General features: G+C 50.6%; 1 protein-coding gene across 1 annotated transcript in view; it reads right to left on the bottom strand.

The window, feature by feature from the left end:
- Positions 1-16,447: 16,447 nt before the first annotated feature.
- The window catches only part of MACO1 (macoilin 1), a 58,395-nt gene continuing 53,828 nt past the window's right edge, over positions 16,448-21,014 (bottom strand). Inside the window, exon 11 of the mRNA XM_025856579.2 lies at positions 16,448-16,937. Coding sequence (XP_025712364.1) covers positions 16,735-16,937 — 203 coding nt within the window. The 3' untranslated portion in view covers positions 16,448-16,734. The remainder of the gene's footprint in view (positions 16,938-21,014) is intronic.

Consider the following 21,014-nt stretch of genomic DNA (forward strand, 5'->3'; position numbering starts at 1 on the left):
GCCGGGCGGTCTGAGTCAAAGCCCAAAGGAAACACTTTCTGGAAAGTATGTTGTGGAAGATACTAAAGGAAGTCGGTTGGACCGTGGACGTTGGGGTGGGAGGGAAGTAGAAGCAGAAGCTGGCTTTAGTCCGTTTTCATGGTTTCATTTTCTCCTCGGAAAAAAATCACATTTCCAGTGAAATGATCCTTCCTGCCCCCCTTGCAGTTAGGAGGGGCGGTCCTGGCCAACAAAGGAGGTAGAAGTGATGGGCATCAGTTCCAGGCCTGGCCCTAAAACTCACAGGACCCTGCATGCTTCCTCCCCATTCTGTGGTGAACTTGGACATGAAGTGTCAGAGGCGGTGGAAGGAAGCTGGACTCCAGGGGGGAGGAGAAGCACCCCCAGCCCACTACGACGTGCAGTGGGCGTCAGGATGAGGCAGGATGGACTCAGGCTGTGCTGAAGGACGGAGCCGACGGCGTTGTTTGTTGTAACAGCAGCTAGTGGTACTTAGCCTGCTACAGCCTGGAGGAAGTGGGACCAGAGCAGGCTCTTAGAAGGCGGGTAAGGTTTGGACACACGGACCTTCCAGAGGGAAGGAACAGTGGTAGCAAGTGGGTGGGAGCTGGACCAGGGCGACGTGTTTGCACGCTAGAGAGAGATCCGGGATTGGTACTGAGGGCCACGCTGGTGTGCTGGGGCCAGCTCACACCAGCTCGGGAGAGCTGACCGTTAGCATCTGTGCTCAGTGACAGCCATCACTTTGGTAGCATGAAATTGGCCATGGTGGGAGTACTTACACCATGGCAACCAGCAAACGCTATAAGCCAGGGCTTTTTTCTCCTATTGTTACACAGTTATCAGCATGCTACTGACTGCAACCCACATGCAAATGGGTCCTGCCCATCGGAGAGGCAGTGGAAGGACCAGAGACCCTGCAGCCAGGTCTAATCCTTGCCCTGCTGAATTGAGTGGCCTGGGGCAAGTGAATGTCACCTTTGAGTCTCAGATTCCTCATCTGCATGATGGGGCTACTGATCATATGCCCTTCACAAGGCTGCCTGCGGACAACAGTGAATGAGATCACGTATGTGGAGTCCTACTGGCATCTCCTCAGGATCACCATGCCCGTGCATAGGACAGCCTCCGAGAAGTACCTGTGACCTTCTGGGAGCTTTCCCCGGCCGGAGGGCATGCTCGCCAACACAGGGCCGGTTCGCTGACACAGGGCAGGCTGGGAGTGCTGGGACCTTAATGTCTTTGGGAGCAGTCCTCAGCCAAGGGTGGATGGGAGCTGGTGGGCAAAGAGCCCAGCCTTCTCACCTCTTCATTAGGACACATCTGAGGCCCATTCTACCCTGTCTCCTGGAAGTCTCCAGAGGGGCTGAGCCTCACCTGTCCCCCCTGCAGCCTGTTCACCAGCGTATCCTGACTTGGATCCGTCCTTCCCTGCCTCAGTTTCCCTCGTCCCTACCAGTGCTTCTTGGGATCACCACCCGAGGAAACTTCTCCCATCCTTGTCTCAGGGTCTGCTTCTGGGGGAGCCCAATCCAGAGAGCAGCCAAGATGATCAATAACTGGAATCAACTCTCTCTGTGCATGGAGGTTTACACAGTGAGATCACATCTGCTGCTGGCTCCATCCCTACAGAAACCCCAAGAGGCAAACAAGGGGGATTATCCACTCCATTTTGCAGATGGAGGCACTGAGGCTCAGAGAAGAGAAGTGATTGGCTCAAGGACAGACCACCGTCAAGGAGAAGGGCTAAAACGAGGGTGTCCATGTTCAAGTTGTTAGCTTTGAGCTGCTCCGGGCTCCTGGAGGGCCCTGAGCTGGCTGGAAGGGTGGTCTCTACCCCTCTGACTCCTCTCCCCTGGCGGATGAGGCTGCCTCTGGCCCCTACATGGCCCTGGGACTGTGAAGGGCAAATGGACTGGTGGTAGGAATGGCCAGTTATTAAATCCATCCATCACTCTGCAGGCCTGACCTCATTCTGTCCTGGGAAAGCCAGTTTTGCCCGGGGGCGGCTGTGAGGGGAGGGTGGGGTGGGATGCTGACCCAGCAGGAAAGGGTGGGTGGGGGCCTGCAAGGCCAGAGTAGCCCGGGTAGGAGGAGGTCAGAGACAGCTCCTGGCTGTCTGTGTCCAGTCAGTGTGAGGACAGCCAGGGGCCCAGGGACAGGCAGAACGGTTGTAATGCAGATGGCCACTGGCAACCCCCTCAGGCAACGACCTGAAGAGGGGGCCTTCTTGGGGGTCCCTGCCTCTAATTAATTCCCCCTCACTGCCTGAGCCCCGCAGACCCGGGATCCCAAACCCCAGAAGATAGGAGTCGAGGGCAAAATTGTGGCCGTGACATAAACTTGGATGTGCCCATGCGGGCCCACTACTTCACTATCTAGTGAGCACCTGCTGTGTGCAACACACTAGTGCTGGGCACTCAACATATGACCCGTTTCATCCTCAGGCCATGTGGGGAGGGGTGAGGGCTTGAGTTCTGGAGGCCGAGGGACCCGGGTCAGAATGCAGGCCCCACCCCGTGGGCGTCCGTCTACCTCCTCCGCTGGCTAACCTTAGCTTCCACGTGGGTGAAATGTGGTTAATAATAACACCCAACTCGTGGGAGCAACGTGGTGAGGATTTGATGGTAGATCCTGTGTAACTTGCTCACCTCAGAGCCGGGCACATGGATACTTAGTAAGCGGCAGCAACAGCGCGGACACTGGTACCTCCGCTGTGCAGGGTGCTGTCCTGAGCACTTTCCACGCTTGTCTTAACTTACACTTTGCAGTCACACCAAGGGGCAGGGACTATTGTCAAGCCTCCTCTCATAGGTAAGGAAGCCAGAGCTCAGAGGGGTGAAGTCACTGGCCCAAGTCACACAGTTGCTGGGTGGCAGAGGTGGGATTTGAATCCAAGTCTCTCTGCCTTGAAGGTCTGACTAGCAAAACCCCCAGTCACCCCCCCCCTTTGAACCCCCACCCCCAACAAGTGAGGTTAATGACCCACTGGCTCCTCTTTGGTCCTTTAAGAGATGCTGCTGGATGAAGCTTTCCCGGAGGCCCACAGAGGTCAAAGCACCAGCCCGGGGCTGCAGACAAGATGGGACCGGAGCTGGGACTGCCACCGAGGGCCTCTGGCTCTCCGGCCAGGCCTCATTTAGAACCCTGGATGTCATCTGCAGCTCTGCTCTGGCCTCGCAAGGCAGGGTGTCTAATCTGCTAGCCCTGCCCCCACCTCGCTCCCTCCTGAAGAAAGGAGGGAGCCCCCACCGGAGCTCCTGGGCTTTTCTTCCCCAGGCCACTGAAGTGTGGGATTGAGGCCCCGTTCTTTTCTCTTCCACTGGAAGGTAATTTGCCTGGAACACGTTGAGCACTTAAAATATTTGATGACATTGCCACCGTCTAGGTTACCATGGTGACCTCACTTTGAATTTGCTTCCCAGGGGGCGTGGGTAATAATTAATACAGCACTTAGCACTGCTGCTCACAGCGAGTGTGGGAAGCATCACAGAGTTGCCCCGGGACTTACTTCCCCAGGGGAACAGCCTCCCCCTCTGAGCAGGGTCCTGGGGCTCCCCAAGGAGGCACGGAGGGGAGAGGACCCCTCCCCAATCCTGCCCACCTCTTCAGCGGCCCTGGCAGCCACATTGTGGGAGCTGGAGTGGATTGGAGAGCTCCCTTTTACCAATGGGGGATTCGAAGCTCACGGGAGTAAGCGACTCGTTCAAGGCCACAGGACAGGATCCAGGCAGCATCAGCAACGGGCCGGAAGGCCGGTTTCCTAAGCTGCAGGACAGGGCTCTCAGGCTGCCAAGACTGGGGAAACCCAGCTCTGAACCCCTTCCCTTCCCAGGTGCACTTGAGCCATTTGAGAGGGTGAAACATTGCCCTCTCTGGACGCCAAGGAGGGGCCAATGGCCCTGTGCTCAGTCACTGCCCCTTTAGACCCAAGCGGATTATGAGATGGTGCAGGGCGTCGGGAACCAGGCTCGGGAAGAGGCTGGAGGAGCAAGTGGATGGACTACGATGAGGAGGAGAGCCTGGGAGGGAGCTCCAGGCAGCGAGGGCTTGGCCATTCTTGGAGAGGGGCCCCAAGAGGTGGGAGTGCAGTGTGGGGGCATTCTGCCTCTCTGCTCCTCTCCACCTGTTCCTCCCCTTCATTTCTTGGTCTCTGCTCACTCCAGCTCTGTATGAGGAGAAGGAGAAAGACATAGAGTAGAAAGAATAAGAAGTCTCTTGAATCCAGATTCCATCCCATTTCTCTGGTGGGAAAGTGAGGCTCATAGAGGCCTTAGAGAGGTCCACAGACCCACAACCAGCAAGTGGTCAGCAGGGATTTGGACCCACACCAGTCTGTAGCATCTGTACTCCTAACTGGTACCATTGGGCTAGGTTCTCTCCCTATTCCCACTTTCCCCTTGGGGGCAGGGCTGAGGGCTCGGGGAGGTGTTAGCACCAATGTGCAGCTAAAGGGCATATGGCGGGCCCGAGGCTGCCTAGGGCTGCCCGAGAGCAAGATACAGGGAGGAGGGGCAGGCGGACTTCCTTGCTGGGAAACTGGAGCAGGCACGGCTCGGGCCAAAAGCTGGGAGCTTGGGAGCTTCAACTATGGAGGTTGGGTTGTAGCAAAAGGGTAGGGAGAAGGGGAGAGTGGGGAATGGCTTTGATATCGCTAGCCAGGTCCAGAAATTGAGCTTGCGGTGTTTTGTTCATGGCAAACGAAACAAACCTGGGATTTCAGTATGCTGCCATCAGGTGGTGGTGTAACTTGGCTGCTCATAACATTAACTGCCATTAAAATTAAAATTTCACTCATTTTTGAAAAAAGATAAAAGTCTAAAGAATTAGATTTATACTGATGTCACATAATTTTTTATTTTTCTTATTTTTATTTTTTTTAAACAGTTTTTTAAATATTTTATTTATTTATTCATGAGAGACAGAGGGAGAGAGAGAGGGAGAGAGAAAGAGAGAGAAGCAGAGGGAGAAGCAGGCTCCCAAGGAGCAGGGAGCCTGATGCGGGACTCGATCCCAGGACCCTGGGATCATGACCTGAGCCGAAGGCAGACGCTTAACCATCTGAGCCACCCAGGCGCCCGTCACATAATTTTTTAAAATGAAGATGATATTTTAGGAGAAAAACACCTGAATACAAGTTGGTTCTTTCTTCCTTGACCTTTAACTTTTATCTACCTACCTACTCTAAATCTTCTGACTTGGGTCAACAACTAGAGCCCATCCCTAATGTTTTCATGCCAACTCAACATACTGGAAAGATCAGAGGGCATGGAGTCAGCTAACATTCCTCACCTCAATTAGCCCAACTCCGGAGGTAGCTGCTGACCACCTCACATCTGTACGCAGACTTTCCGTACACCGTGGCTCTCCTCCCACTGGGTTTTAACACTTGACCGCCTGCCACATCAGAAGGTGGATTCCTCCAGGCAGAGGCCATGGCCCATTCATCTCTGTACTTGCCCCAGATCTTAACCATAATACCTGGCACATGGATGATGACCAGCAGTTTGTCGAATAAATGAATTCCCATTTCACAGATGAGAAAACTGAGGCTCCAGAGGGAAATGATGATGATGATAATTATAACTGATATTTGTTATGTACCTACTATGTGCCAGACATGTATTAATTCATGTAGTTCCCACAATAATTCTGGAAGGTAGATCCTTGCATTACACTTATACGTTAGGGAACAGGGGCTTAGAGACATTTGGGAGGGGGAGCTGAGAGCAGGCATCATCCGTCTATCCATCCATTTATTTAGGAAGATTTTGCTGCAGCTAGACGCTGGATGTCTATGGGATGCCTGGTCCATGCTAGGCCCTGTGGTCAGTGAGCACCAGGGAAGCACCGCCCCATGTCCCCTCTTTACCCTGGCCAGCCCTTGCATGAGGCTCTTCACCCAACGCCTGGGGTACAACCTGTGACAGCCTACCAAAAATGGCTCCTGTGGCCTTGAACTTCATATCCTCACACCCAGTGGCAGTTTGGGTGGGAGGGAGAGGAAGCGCTCTTTCTCAGAAGATGAATAATGTTTCCTTGCACATCTTTGGCCCTCCTTGTGTTGAGATGCCATCCCTGAACCAGTCAGGATGCCATTGGTGGGTTGACTCCGCCCCCAGAAGTGGGCAGGTGTTAATTCCAGACCTGGATGCAGTTAAGAAGGCAAGAGAGGTGAACTGCCTAAACAAAAGGCAGGGTCTGGGCGGAAGAAGGCAGGTAGATGCCGGGAGGTGGCCACACCTGCCCACTCACTCCTGTTGCCTGAAGCTGAGAACTTAGGGACAGATTCCCCACGTCTCTCAAGGGAGCGGCTGGACCCTCCAAGTCAGGGAAAGTGGCCTCCCCGTCCCGTTCCTCCTCTTGTTGGCTGTGGGTGCTCGAGCTCAGACGGGGCCTCAGTGTGCTCACCTGCACAGTGCTGTGGTGAAGGTCCAGTGGAGGCGAGGCCAAGGAAGGCACCTTGCCCACTAGACCCTTCCCTGCAGGTGCATGTTCTGAGAGGGCTGAATCACACTCCCTCTGTGAATCTGTGCACACCGCCCCTCGTTCTGACTGCAGGACGAGTGCCAGGTGGGACCCAGAGTGGGGCTCAGGGACGCTGGGAAACTGGGGGTCGAACACTTCTCCTCTTCCTGCCTGTGACCCTGCTTCCCTGAGCCTCAGTTTCCTCACCCATGAGGACTAGATAACCACCAACATCCCCAGATTGTTGTGGGAGTAAAGGAGCGGATATGGACATGGGGCCTGGCTTGAGGGAGTCTCTCAGAGAGATTTTCTCTACTTGTTGGGAGGACATGCAGGATCAGGGTGGAAAGAGCATCAGGAGGCTCTCAGTCAGATTCTAGTGCTCATTCTCTGGATGACCAGCAAACATTTATTGAGCACCTACTATGTGCCAAGCATGATACAGAGCACGAGGGCTACAGCAGTAAACAAAACAGACAAAAATCCCTGCCTTCATGGAACTGGCATTTCTGTCAGGAGAGACAGACACACCACAAAATCAGTTTAAAAAATTTAAATATGATAGATAGCAATAAATACTGAGAAGAATAAAGCAGAGAAGACAGATAGAGACTATTGGTTAGCTGGTTAGGGAAGGGCTCTTAGAAGATCATATTTGAGTAAAGATCAGAAGGAGGTAAGAAAACGAGTCTAGAACATTCTAGAAAGAAAAAATAGAACTCTCACAGGCAAGAGGAGTCTAAAGAGATGTAATGACTAAATGTAATGTGATATCCTGGATGGGATCCTGGAACAGAAAAAGGACACTAGGTAAAAACTGAGGAAATCTGAACTAAGTATGGATTTAGTTAATAATAATGTATTAATATTGGCTTGTTATTTGTAACACATGTACCATATTAATGTAAGATATTAATGATAGGGAAACTACAAGTGGGGGATACAAGAACTTCTGTACTATGAGTTTTTCTGTCCTTCTAAAACTATTCCAAAATAAAACGTCGATCAAAAGGGGGGGCAGCAAGTGCAAAGGCCCTGAGGCAGGAGTGTGCCGCCTGGTGGGATTAGCAAGGAGGCATTGCTTAAGGGAGAGTGGGAGGTGAGGAGGAGGTCAGAGAGTTAGTTGTGTGCAGGATTGCGGGACATTCTAAGGACTCTATCCTTTGCTCCGAGGTGGCTATAGAACCACTGGAGGGCTCTGACATCTTTGGACTTGTGTTCTAACAGCATCCTTCCAGCTGCTTTGTTGAAAATGGACCATGTGGGGCAGAAGCTGAAGCAGAAAGACCAGTGAGGAGGTTCCTGCAGAAGTCCAGGTCGGAGACGATGGTGGGTGGAGGAGGTGAGAATGGGTTAGGTCCTGGAAATATTTTGCGGGAGCTAGAGCTGACTGGATATCAGATGTGGGGTGTGAGAGAAAGAGGGGAGTCGAGGAGGATTCCGGGACAGCCTGAGCCACTGGAAGGATGGAGGAAGACAGGTTTGGGTCAAGTTAGGAGCTCAGTTTAAACCTATTGAGTCAGAGGTGCCATGAGACATCCCAGAGATGTCAAGAGGCATCTGGAAATACAAGTCTGGAGCTGAGGAGGAAGATTTAAGCTGTAGATTATGAGTGTGGGAGTTGTCAGCAAATAAACAGAAGGGAAAACCCTGGAAGCCAGGGAGGGGAGATCCCCTGGGGCGAGGCAGGGTAAATGGTGGCACCGCGCACGCACACATGGTCACTTAACACGCATGGCTGCTCTCATCCTTGCAGCCGCCTCCCCAGCCCACTTTTTGGACGTTCCTCCTGCATCAGTGGTGAGGACTAGGGACATGGCGGGGGAGGTCAAGGGCTAACAAGCGTGCGGGGCCTGGCAGGGGCGGGCCCTCCGAGCTCCCCCAGCAACCCAGTGGTTGGGGCCTTTTTCATCACCCCATCTGACGGACAAGGAGAGTGAGGCACAGAGAGTTTAGGGGATGTGGCCCCCCTCTTTCCAGCAGAAAGCATCCTGGCCGTGGGGGTCACATCGAAGCCCTCGGTTCTCATAAGGAATTCAGTTCATTCGACGTCAGGGCTGATCAGTGGGTGGAGCAGCCTCACCCACAGGGCCTCCCCAGAGAGGGCCACCAGCACCTGCTGTGCCAGCCTGCGCGGTGCCCGAAATGCCCCCGGGGGCCAGTTCCTGTGGTGCTTGGGACATTTGTGGCTTCCAGCGGCAGCAGCTGGAAGGACACAGTCTCCAGAGAGGGAGCGGATGAGGCTGCCAGTTGTCACCTGGGGGCCCGGATATCCAGAGGCCTGGCAAGCTGCAGCATGCATTCCCGAAGCTAGTTCTGGTCTTGCAGAAAGGCTGCACACGTGCCCCGGAAAGGCTGAATTCTCTTGCTTTTCAGCTGCCCTGGAACTTCTCCGAGCGGCGGCCTTCTGAACTAACACTAACACAACACAGTAAGGCATTAATACATGTAGTTACTTGTGTTTGCTGGCAAAACCCTTCAAACATGGAGCTCACGGGAGAGGAAGACATCCAAGGGGCCAGGGTGGTTTGGAAGGCTAGGACTCGCTGCCTTGGGCTCTGGCTACCAGAGCGATCGGTGTGGCGGCCGACTGTGGGCTTCTCGCCCTCCAGCCCAGCAGCACGCTGGGTTTCTCTTCTGTAACAACCCGTTTATGTGTGCAGCCTGTGGCGGGCCCAAGCTCTGTCTCCCACGTGAAGCTGAGGGTCCCGTGCCTCCTCCCACAGGCTCTTGCTCTCCATCCTGGGGCTCAGCCAAGGGGAGGGCATAGGACCCAAGCTTGGACTCTGTCTCTGGATCGGTCAGGTTTGCTGTGGTAACAAACAGCCCCCAAATCTCAGGGTTTGTTTGTTTTTTAAGATTTATTTCTTTGAAAGAGAGAGAGAGCACGAGCAAGAGGAGGGGCAAAGGGAGAGGAAGAGAGAATCTCAAGCAGACACTCCACTAAGGATGTAGCCTGATGCAGGGCTCGATCCCTGGACCCCAAGATCGTGACCTGAGCCGAAATCAAGAGTCAACCGCTTAACTGACCAAGCCACCCAGGTGCCCCTGTTTTTGCTTTGTTTTGTTTTTGGCTCATGGGCACGAGGGCTGGCTTTGACCCTGCTCAACTCTCAGCCAGGCATGGCCCCTGTCTGGGAAATACTGTTCTCCTGGCAGAGTGAACGGGAAGCTAACCGGAACCACTCTGGCGCATTTAAAACTTCTGCTCAGATCAGGCACGGGCGATGTCCACTCACATTCCATAAGCCAATCCTGACCCTCGGGAGGGTGGGTGTATAACCCTCTCAGGGGGGATGGAGTGGATCACTGAGAACAATGGTACAAGTCTACCACAGTCTCCTGACTCTTGCTCAGGAGAGGCTGGGTCATGGACTCACTCAGTCCAGGGGCAGGGCCCTGGCCCGCTGAGCAGCTTCTGCCTCTGAGAGCCTAAGCTGGCGGACTGCTGTCTCTCCCAGCTGGCTTCTCAGTTTCCAGACAACCCTGTATGTGCTCACCCCCCTTTCCACTTAATTCCCTTTTGGATTTATACTGGCCACAATCTGTTTGTATGACATGCAATATAAAATACCTCAGATAAGAAGAGAACACATAATAACAACAAATTTGAAATGATGCTAGCAGAATTTCTTTTTGGAGACCCGAGGGCCAACTATTTAAATTGGTAAAGATCAGTGGGATAAATGTGGGTGTCAAGGGGAATCAGGACAAGGGCCTGGAGGGAAGCCCAGGAGTCACAAGGCTGAAGAGAGCTGACAAGGGTCTCCACGGGGAAGGTGGGAAGACAGACCCCCTTTCCTCACATCTGTTTGGCCAGTTCAACACCTTAAGTCCTGGCCCACAGATGCTCTCTGAGGCCCCAGGTCCCAGCCAGGACTGAGGCTTCCTCTTATTATTATTACACTCCAGTTCCCAGTCTCTCCACCTTGGCTGCATATTAGAAATCTCTAAGGAATTCCACCGCCACCGCCACCGCCACCGCCACCGCCACCACCACCACCACCACCACCACCAAATTCTTGCTCCCCAGCCTTGTTAAATCAGGCTCCTTGGGGGCCAGCCCTGGAGATGGGCGTTTTTAAGAGCTCCAGGTGATCGTAATGAATAACCAGGATTGACACCGAGGCCATTTCTCCCAAGCTCCACAGTGCATGGGGAGGGGCACCAGCACTAGGATTTCAGATCTTCCCGTATTTCAGCAGAAAACAAAAAAATCTGGATAGTATGAAACCTCCCAATTTTTTAAAATGTTAGCTCAAACTTACTCAGTTCTATGCAGGCCAGACAAAAGAGGTCTTCAGACCACTAAATAGGAAGCCCTGGGCCATAAAGTCTCTATGTTTTAACATCTCTGGCCTGCTCCCATCTGCTTGGCCCCAGGGAAGCCCTGGAGCCTGAGAATAGCAGCACCGAATGGGACCCGGGGCTGTGCTTGGGCTGGGCATCAGACCACTACAGAGGTGACAGAGCCCTCACCCGTCATCCCTTGGTCCCAGTTGGGCCCCCCCTGAGCACATGGCCTCCTGGGTTCCACCCCCCCACCCCCACTCAGGTAGACACCTGGGCAGAACCAACTAGGAGGAGAGGGGGGCAAGTTCCAGTTGGGGGTTCTCTTTACCCTAAGCTGCTCACCCTAAGACCCCCCTTGGGTTGTTGTTGGCTTTTTTTTTTTTTTGAGTTGTTTTTTGGCTTTTAATTACATTTAAAATGTATTTTTTAAAAGCTTTTTATTATAAAAGTAATACTAAATTTATTGTAGAAAATTTGGAATATAAAGTGTAAAGAAGAAAATGAAAATCCCCTATAATCTTAACTGCCCCTTGGGTTCTGAATATGGAATGACTGCAGGATGTTCTGAAAGCAAGTCCATACGTCAGTGTGCTGAGGAGGGTCCCCTCTCAGGGGTACAGAGCTCCAGTTCTCGAAAACTGGGCTATTCAACACCTTCAAAAGCCTTGTCCGTCAGACCTTTGATACTTGTCAGACCCAGATTTTGAGAACCTACCTCCTTTTTTGGATCAACATTTCTTCTTCCTAATACATAATAACAAAGATTACAATTAGAAATCTTTAGGGGAGAACCTCTGCTGTGCAGCAGTGCAGCCATCGGAGGTGAGAAAGGACCCCTGGCTAAGGCCGCAGGTGCCCTCTGGTGGCAGCCGGAGGGGATGGCTTCAACCCAGGCTGGGCCCCAGGGCAGTGGTTCCCAGAGTGGGGTCCCAGGACCCAGCCTCACTTGGGAACTTGTAAGAAACACATTTTCCCGGGTGCCATCCTAGGCTTCCTGAATCAGAACCACTGGGGGTGGGACCCAGCAATTTGGGTTTTACCAAGCCATTCCGGTGGTTCTGATGAACCCTGAAGTTTGAGAACCATTGTTCTAGGTAAGCACGGGTCTTGTCCCAGATAGCGTGTCACAACAGCACAGGCATCCGAGGACAAGAGGGAGGCCAGACGCATCTCATAAAGGTCACTGGCACGCTGTCTGGCCTCCCGCTCGACCCTAAGGCTCTTGGCGCTGCAGAGCTAGGGAAGAGGGGTAGGCTGGGCTGTCTCCAGAGTAAACAAACCCATCAGGCTTCTTGGGTGGGGCTTAAAAGGCCACAGTGCAGTGTGTGAGGCTGTGCCTGGGATTCTTAGAACAGAGGTCAGAGGTACACTGGCAGGGTGGTTCCAGAACCCAGTGAGCCCATCCTGCGGGGGATGTAAGATTTGAACCTTGGGCAAAGGCAGACGAGTGAAAAGCAAGCACTGAGACAGGAATAAAGCAGGAACAGAGTAAGCCCAAGGAAGGAGGGAGGCAAGAAGAGAAGTGTAGCCTCTGTAGTCAGACGGAAGGAGATCTTCGAGACATTCATTTAACCTTCCTGGAGGAAATGCTTTATAATTCGATTACTGTCAAAATGAAAAATCCCTACACTGACTCAAGATGCAGTGGGGCCAGCACTTGGGGAAATCGGGTCTAAGGCTCCAACTGCGTGATGGATGGATGGATGGATGGATGGGCCCAGCAGGTTCCCTGCAGTGAGGTTTCCCTGACAGAGAAGTGAGTGTTCTCCGTGCACCCAGCTGTTTAGGAAATCTTTGCACCTGGCTAAGTCAAGCAGGCATTTGTAGAGAAAATCTGACAAGAAAACAAAGTTTCGGCAGAAACCAGAGACAGGCAGATGGAAGATGTCATGGTAAATATGCCACTTCAAATTTTCCCATCTCTTTCTAGAAACAGTTCTGTATACACTGTCATTCTAACAGCACTGTTCCAGAGGCGCTCTGTTAAGACACAGGAGTTCAGATTACATGTCTAACCTGGTAACCTTATTCACTCAGTAAATGTTTCCTGAGCACCTATTATGTAGCAGTCACTGCCCTGGGTTCGAGGGTTCCAGCAGTAAACAAACAGACACCCCTGCCCTCACAGAGCTTGCACTCCAATGGGGGAGGGGGATAATAAACAAAATAAGCAAAATGTTTAAAGCTTAGGGCTCTTCATCTCCAGTTTGCCCCTCCACCCTCTACCAAGCTCTTAACTCTGAACTTTTAAAGCCTGAGCAGTTGGCTCTTTTTGATCTAGAAGAGAGAGAGTGACAGTGTTTCATCTTCAGGTTGGGTCAGCTCAGGATGGGGCTCCTAAGCAATTAACACTGCAAAGCAAGGGAATCCTCTAGGGATCTTGTTAAAATGCAGATTCCCATGGGGGGTGCTGGGGAGAGCTCTCAGGGGAGTCAGGCTGTGGGGGAGGGAGCTAGCCCTAGGAAAATGGAATTCAGCCAGGTCCCTGCCCCTCCATGACTCCTTGCTACAGTTCTGGACTTGCATCTGGGAGGTCCTGGATAGTTTGCAGAACACTTGTGTCAGCTCATCTAGTTCTCATAGCAACTCCTTCCAGGAGGCAGGGCAGCAAGAACAAAGCTCCTTAAAGGTGAGGAAACCACACCCCCCCGAGAGGTTAAGGGAGGTCACGGAGCTGGTGGCTGCAAAGCTGGGAGCAGACTCCCATCTGTGTCTAGAGGGCTTGCCTAAGCCACCAGGCTTCGGGCGGACTGGAGCCCTGACAGCAGGGTGCCCTTGGGCAAGCGCCACAGGGCCGTGAGGAAGCCTGCTCAGAGGGGTAAGCACTGAGAGAAACAAGGCCAGGCACTTACCCAGCTGGGTGTAGCCGCCACAGCCTGGCCCGCCTGACAACACTTCACTAGATGGGCTTCACTGAATTGGCTTCTGGGTAGGCTTCCGGTGTCCCTCTTCGGCTCCCTCTAGAGCGACGTGAATTTCGCAAGAAGCCATCTGAGAGCTGCCTTGAGAAGGTTCGGCCCTCCCGGGGCCTGGCATCACCCCCTTGAAGAGCGCCAGGTGAGCACGCGAGCTGCGATGGGAGGAGAGAGGACTAGTCCCTTCCTTCAGGCCCAGAGCCCTGAGGAATTGTTCGTTCTCACTTTATAGAAAAGATTATCACAGAGAATGGACACAGGACAGCTACTTCCTTGTCAAGTTGGGGGATGTCAATAAAGAGAGGTTTATTCAGCCAGTGAAAACACACCCAGCCCGCTCCTTCTGTCAGTATTTAACCATACAGAATGGCAAACACGGCTTTATGGCAGGTCATAAATTCTCGTGTACTAAGAAGTGGAACCCCTTCGTCATGGACCTAAAACAACAAAAACAACAACAGGAGATTTTCTTGGGGGAAAAGAACGTGCCAGTGAGAATGCTGTGGGCAGACAACATTCCTCCGGGGAAGGTGAAGGCAAAAGCCAAGCCAAGGTGCTTCCCCGGGGCAGGGGCTCTGCTCATGGTATTACGTGTGGCGTGTCTGCGAGAGCCGAAGTGGCTGAGACTCGGGAAGGCTATCCAGCAACAGGGACAGAGGGTGAGGTGCCAAGAGCAGAATTTTCCAAAACTGGAGCCAAGATCAATTCTAACAATGGCCAAGAGAGGAAAGCAAGGACCAAGAGAGGCAGCTGCTTCTCAGAAGATGAAAACAGACAAAGCCTCTAGAAACACAGGAGGCCTTAGAAGTGGCGATCTCAGAGGTCAGTTCAGGATCTAGAGCAGATAGGAAACCCAACAGGCTACTGGTCACCAAGTGGCCCCAAAAGATTCTGGAAAATGGGAAGGAAATTTGCTCTCAAAAGATTTTCTTGCCAACTACCTTCCAACCCCACCCCTAACTTGCTTTTTCAGGAAAGAAGGGTTGTACCAGAAAACAAGTCAGCTGTGGTTCTAACCATATGTGAGGGAGAAAGAAAGTTGGGGGGGGGAACACGACGGAGGGAGGGAGGGGAGGAGAGGGAAGCATGAGGGAGAGCAAATGAGATGCATACGTCTTAGGTTGGACTAGAACCGAAACCAACTTGAGACCCTGCATGGATTCATCTCCAATCCTGTTTCTGCCCCCCACGTGGGGCACTGCCCCCTGACAGGGCACCAAGATGAGGAGAGAGCAAGAGCGACCATCGAGGGCCCGTTCAGAACAAGCTACCTTGTTGTCCCTCCTGCAAAGTTTAAAAAGGCAGAAAAAACTAGTTTTATCTGTAAGAAAATGTTTATTCTTTTGAACCCCACAGGAAAAAAAAAAAAAAAAAAAGAATGCAGCCAAGACCACGTGTTTAACGAAATAGTGTCCCCAAAGGCAGCAAAATGGGGGAAACCTCAACACAGAGTCAGGGACAATTTTCCATGTTTTTGCACAAAGATGAAAAAAACCTATGACAATTCTGAGTAACACTTCCATGGCAACAATTACACAAGATGATTCAAAAATGCAAAATGGCAGCAACATGCACACCTGGCTAAAGCTAGAAGTTTTTTTAACCCCAAAATAAGATCTGTGATTAAAAGGATGATTCTTTTTAATACTTCTATTTTGCTGACTTGCTTGTCCTACTTAATCTGCTTTAAATATGACGCACATGCCAATTAATAGGAAATTTGAGAAGAACTGTGTCCTTCCAGAATCCATGGCAAGGAAGCAAAACCAATCTATTTGGTTTCTTAATTTTCCTAGTTTCCCAATACAATTTTGCTTTGCCCCTCCCTCTCCCAGCCCCTCCCCCCGCCCCCACCCTGATTCTTAAACACTTCCAAAAGTTGCCAAACACTTTTCTACAAGTGTCTGATATACACTTGATACTGAAATCTTTGTGCAGAGTTTTGAGTTTAAAACTCTTAAAAAAAAAAAAAACCCTCCTTGGCACAAGAACTGAGGAATAGTCAAGTTTCTTTTAAATCATCAAACACAAGATGATGAAGAGAGGAAAGCAGTTAAATGAAATGAAATAAAAAACAAACGCCGAACTTAGAAGGCAGCTTGTTAATTAGCTGTCATTGCAGTCTCTGGCACACAAACACCGCCCAGCTCCCCGCCCCGAGGTGCTTGCCTCAGGACGTGTCCAGAACGCCTTGGTGCCTTCTCTGGAAAGGGCACAGGGGCTGCAGAGGCGGCGGTCACGAAGAGCCCCGTTACCCACCAGTTTCCAGCAGGATCCGCAGGGAGCTCGACACAGACAGAAAACAGATGATGGTAAAGGGGGAAAATAGTTTAAAATCAGCAAGTTTCCTCTTGAAATGTCTTTTCCCAAGGCACTGCTAGCAATTTTCTAGGACTGCACACCCGAGGGGAACAGGAACGTTTCCGACACAACCCTGGTGACACTCTCATAGCTAGTCTCATCACCTTGCTCCCCTCGGCTTAAATGACACTCCCGGAATTTGTTTGGTCCTTGGAGGGGTAATCAACTTTTGTTTTCTGTAATATCAAGATTCATCTTCTGTGATGCAGCTATAAAATCAAAGCCGTGTGAGGTTATTAACCCTTCTCTAGAAAGGAAACGTTTTCATTAGCATCCCATGTGAATCCAATGTGCAGGTTTTGCTTGCTTATTTAAGAACAAAACCAAAAGAAAGGATTGAGAAGCAAAAACCCTGCCTTTTTTTTTTCTTCAAGAGGAAACTGTAAGAATACATAAAAGGCAAAATTGGCTACTTGAAATCCAAGAGTGGTTTTAATGTAATGGCCGAGAAAAATAAACTGCAAAGTTCTGTGAGGTCTTCTAAAAATTTACAAGAAAAACTGATGGGCAGTTCTAATCAGACTTGGATGTTATCTTCCCCCCCTTTTTAAAAACGACAACATATACAGTCCCACAAAATACAATATAAACTTTTTTTTTTTTTTTTTTTTTTTTTTTTTTTATCTTGACTGCCAGAGACGTTCCTTTGTGGTGCCTTCTGGTAACCAAATGGTTGGGCAAAACCCACAGCTGGTCTTCATTTCTTCAGGGGCTGGTAAACAGAGGCATTGGGATCGAGTCCAGAGGGGCTGGTCTCCACAAATTTGGAAGAGTAGTGGGGGGAAACGGGGCTCAGGGGGCTGGTGGCGGCACTGTACGTTATGCTGGGCATGACGGCCATGACTTCAGCTATCTTCTGTTTAAGGTCCTTGATTTCCTGGTCTTTCTGAAGAATTTGTCCTGGAAGATCAAAGAGCCACCATTAGTGAGAAGGGAGGGCTCCTCTAACACGATGCCCTTGTCGTGGGCCAGTCCCAAGTGCATTCCGCTCCAGCTCTGCCGGTCTGTAAGGGTAGGAACTTTTCCTGTTAAGGGCCAAATAGTAAATATTTTACGCATTATGAGCCACAGACTATCTTTGTTGTTTTTTTTTTTTTTTTTTTTTTTTAACTTGGAGAAATACAAAAACCATTCTTAGCCCATGGGTGGTGCAAGAACAGGCAGCAGGCCACATTTGGCCTGTGGGCCATGGTTTTGCAGGTTTTTGAAAAGGGACTCTTGTTTATGTAGGTTTGACAAGCAGACAGGTCACTTCCAGGAGCCACGTTCTGAGCACGGCAGCGGCCTACGGCAGCCCGAGAAGGTGGTGATTTTGCACTTATGGCTGCACCTCTTGAGCTGGACTATTTTTCTGGGAGGCTGGATATCTGAGTGTCAGCCCCAGGCACAGAGAACAACTGAGGCTGCAGTCAGTCCCAGCAGCCTCCGCCTCCAGGTGCTCCGACAGAAGATACACGAGGCTCTACAGCGGCTGCACCGGGGGCCCCCCCTTGCCTCAGCGTACTCGCCCCTGCCTCTTGGCATCGTGCCCCGGCTGGATGCTTGCACAACATTGCAGCACACCCTCCCTCGCTATGCTTAGTTTCTAGATCCGACCAACTCTTGCCTGCCTTGGGCCGCTTCCCTTTCCATGCTTCTCCTGCTCTCTCTGTGTTCACTCTTGAGGTTTCCACTTACTCACGTGGCTTTCCCTGACCCTCCCTTCTAAATCAGACCCCACCCTGCATCCCAATTCCTAGATTCTCAACACACCCTACACTTGCCTTTTTGTCACTTTCTTCTAATAAGGATAATAATTACAGTAGCTGGGGCGCCTGGGTGGCTCAGTCATTAAGTGTCTGCCTTCGGCTCAGGTCATGATCCCAGGGTCCTGGGATCGAGCCCCGCATCGGGCTCTCTGCTCCGCAGGAAGCCTGCTTCTCCCTCTCCCGCTCCCCCTGCTTGTGTTCCCTCTCTAGCTGTGTTTCTCTCTGTCAAATAAATAAATAAGACCTTAAAAAAAAATAATTACAGTAGCTAACACACATGAAGCCAGGTACCATTCTAAGTGTTTACATAGACTTATTTATTCAGCACAATGACCCTATATGACATGGGAATTATCATCACCATCATCCATTTTATAGAGGAGGAAACTGAGGCAGAGAGCGGTTGAATGACAGAGCCAGGATCCGGCTCTATGCGCTCTGGCTCCAGAGTCCTCACTCCTTTGTACGGCCTTCTTCCATCTCTTGTAACTACTCATCTGGTGATGACTCATGTCCCTCATTTCTCCAGTGGTTTATGAGCTCCATGAGGGCAGAAACTGTGTCTACATCTTTATTCACTGCTAGATCCCTAGTGCCCGGCCCAGTAGAAAGCTGAGGCTCTGCAAGTTATGTATCTTGCCCAAAGTCATTCAGTTATTAAGAGGTAGAGCAAGACTTAAACCCAGCACCAGTGTTCCAAAGCCCGTGTCATTTCCATTATGCTTTGAAGTTCCCTGGTCTACCTGGGGAAGAACACTTAGGGAGTAGCCCCTCAGAAATTTAAATGCTTAAAAAAAAAAAAAAGAGGTTGCATTTGAGTTGCACTCATTTTGATTCCTATGGAAGACGGTAACATATCTGAAATGTTAAGAGAGCACGGTGGCACGTTTTTAAAAAGAATGTAAGAGAGATGAAAGTCACTTTGGAACTGGGATGAAGCAAATGATATTGAAAGTAGGAAGCAGAAAAGCAACAAGGGGTTTGATTTGAATTACAAAGTTGGATCCTTATTAGAATATTCTGAGCTTGACAGTGGAGGGAAGTAGTGGGGAAGGCAGCAGAGCCATGGAAAGGAACTGCCCCCTGACTGCCTTCATGTCCCCTCGGCTACAAGTAAGCATCAAATAGCCTCCTTCCCTTTGAACAAAATAAGCCTCAGATGAATAAAATACCTAACAGCGTCTGAGAGATGAGCCACCGTATCTTTTTTTTTTTTTCAGGCAGATTTGAGTTTGATTTTTTTTTATCAGCAACATGCAAACATTCCCAGAGCTTTGGAAAAGGCAGTTCTCTTTGCTTTTTTTGTCGCTTTACAGGAATTCCTGAGCTGACAAGGAAGGGCAGGCTGCGCTGGTGAGCCAAACTCCCCTCGGCTAGCCTGCAACCAGGTGCTCCTCACTCCGGGGGCTAGCTCCTCCAAGTGGACAAATCCAAGTCAATGAAACGAGTCAGAGAGGGGTGGCTACTTCTCAGCAAGCTGAGCCAGGAGGGCAAAAAAGCCAGTGTATGGTCAGGAGTTCAGCTTGAAAGCAGAATTCCCAGGAACCTTCTTTTTAAATGCTTTCCCCTGAGTCCACAGTAATCCGCCTGACCCTCAGCCTGCTCTTCTTCTTGCTCTACCCCGGCGCCAACCCAAGCCACTCCTACGGTTCCGTTCACTTCTCACAACTTCTATATTTCTCCCCTCTCCCGGGGTTTGGGCCTCTCTCTGGGGTTTAGACCCTAAATTCCCACTGACTGATGACAATCTCCCACCTGGCCGTCAGGAAGCCACTCCAAATCAGAACATCTCCAACCAAACTCATTCTCTCTTCTCATCCTTCGAATCTGTCCTGCTGTTTTTTCCTTTGCTCCTGGGAACTCTATCCTCCCACACCCCTCGGGTGCCTGCACTTCCCTTCACGCCCTGCCCAGACCATCTCCCCCCCACCCCCAAGCCTCACCTCTTAGACAAAAGCCAGTGACCACTTCCTCACAGGCCCCTCTTCGTCCACCCAATCTCACCTTCAAATCCATCTTTCACATTGCTATTCCAAAATCATGGCCAGAACACGTTACCCCTTCCTCCTGAAAATCTAGGGAATACATTCTCTAGCATGGCTTCATTTATGGTTCTCCTAATCTCCCACGTCCTCCAGCTGGAAGCCACTGGACTGCTCACCTGGACATTCCCAGCATTTCTTGCCTTGGCTTACAGGATTCCCTCAGGTGACAACGTTCTTCCCTGCCACTCTCTGTTCTCAGAATTCATCCTTCAAAGCCCACTCCATGTCCCTTCCCTCATGAAGCCACCCTTGATCTCTGCTCTGGCCTTTCAAGCCCTCCTACTCCTACCTAAAGGCAGCAGGCCTTTCTGCTTGGCTTGCCCAAGTGCAGTAATTCTTACAGGGTCCGCAGGGTCCAAACCAGCTTCGTGATAATACTAACACATCATTTGCCTTCTTCACACTCATTCCCTCCCGGGGGTAAGTGGAGTCTTCCAAAAGCAACATGCAAGTAAAATTACAACAGACTGAATGTAGAAACAGAGATGAGAACTGAAGTATCTTCTATTGAGTCAGAAATTAGAGAGATTTGCTCAATGTAAAACAATGCCATTTTTCTCAAATATTTTTGGTTTTGGAAAATATAGTTATTTTTCATAAAAAATATGTTGAGTTATATGTTTATTATGTTATTTTAAAGATAAATTAATACATGTTTTAAAGTTTTAATTTCTAATAGGTAAATAGTGATAGATATAACCCACTTGGAAAAAATCTCCTTGGGGGAACTCGATAACTTTAACAGTGTAAAGGGGTCCCTAAGACCAAAAAGTTTGAGCCCCACTGCGCTAGTCAATCCCCCCACTAGACTGCATCTTGTTCATCTTTGTCTCCCCTTTAGCTTCTAGTACAATGCTTCAAATGCTCTTTAAGTACCTGTTGAAATATTCTTCTCCTTTTACTAAGTCCAAGTGTTTGAAAATATTTTCAGTAATCTATTGCTGGCTAATCAATTTCTTGGACAAAATCCAAATTGCTTTTCATCAGACTGTGTCATGCCTCTGTTCAGAAACCTTCCAAAGCTTTCCGAGTCCTTCAGAGTAAAATCCAAAGTTCCTCCCATGGGCTACCAAGTCTGGCGGAACGTGGTTCCCGCCAGTCTTGACTTGCTGACTTCCAACAACTCTGCCCACCCCTCAGGCTGTAGCCCCACCGGCTGCCAGGTGCTCCTTTCCCCTGAAGGG

Source organism: Callorhinus ursinus, unplaced genomic scaffold (assembly GCF_003265705.2).
Source record: "Callorhinus ursinus isolate GAN/ISIS: 27379988/994484 unplaced genomic scaffold, GSC_fseal_2.0 scaffold18, whole genome shotgun sequence".
NCBI classification, from domain to species: Eukaryota; Metazoa; Chordata; class Mammalia; order Carnivora; family Otariidae; genus Callorhinus; species Callorhinus ursinus.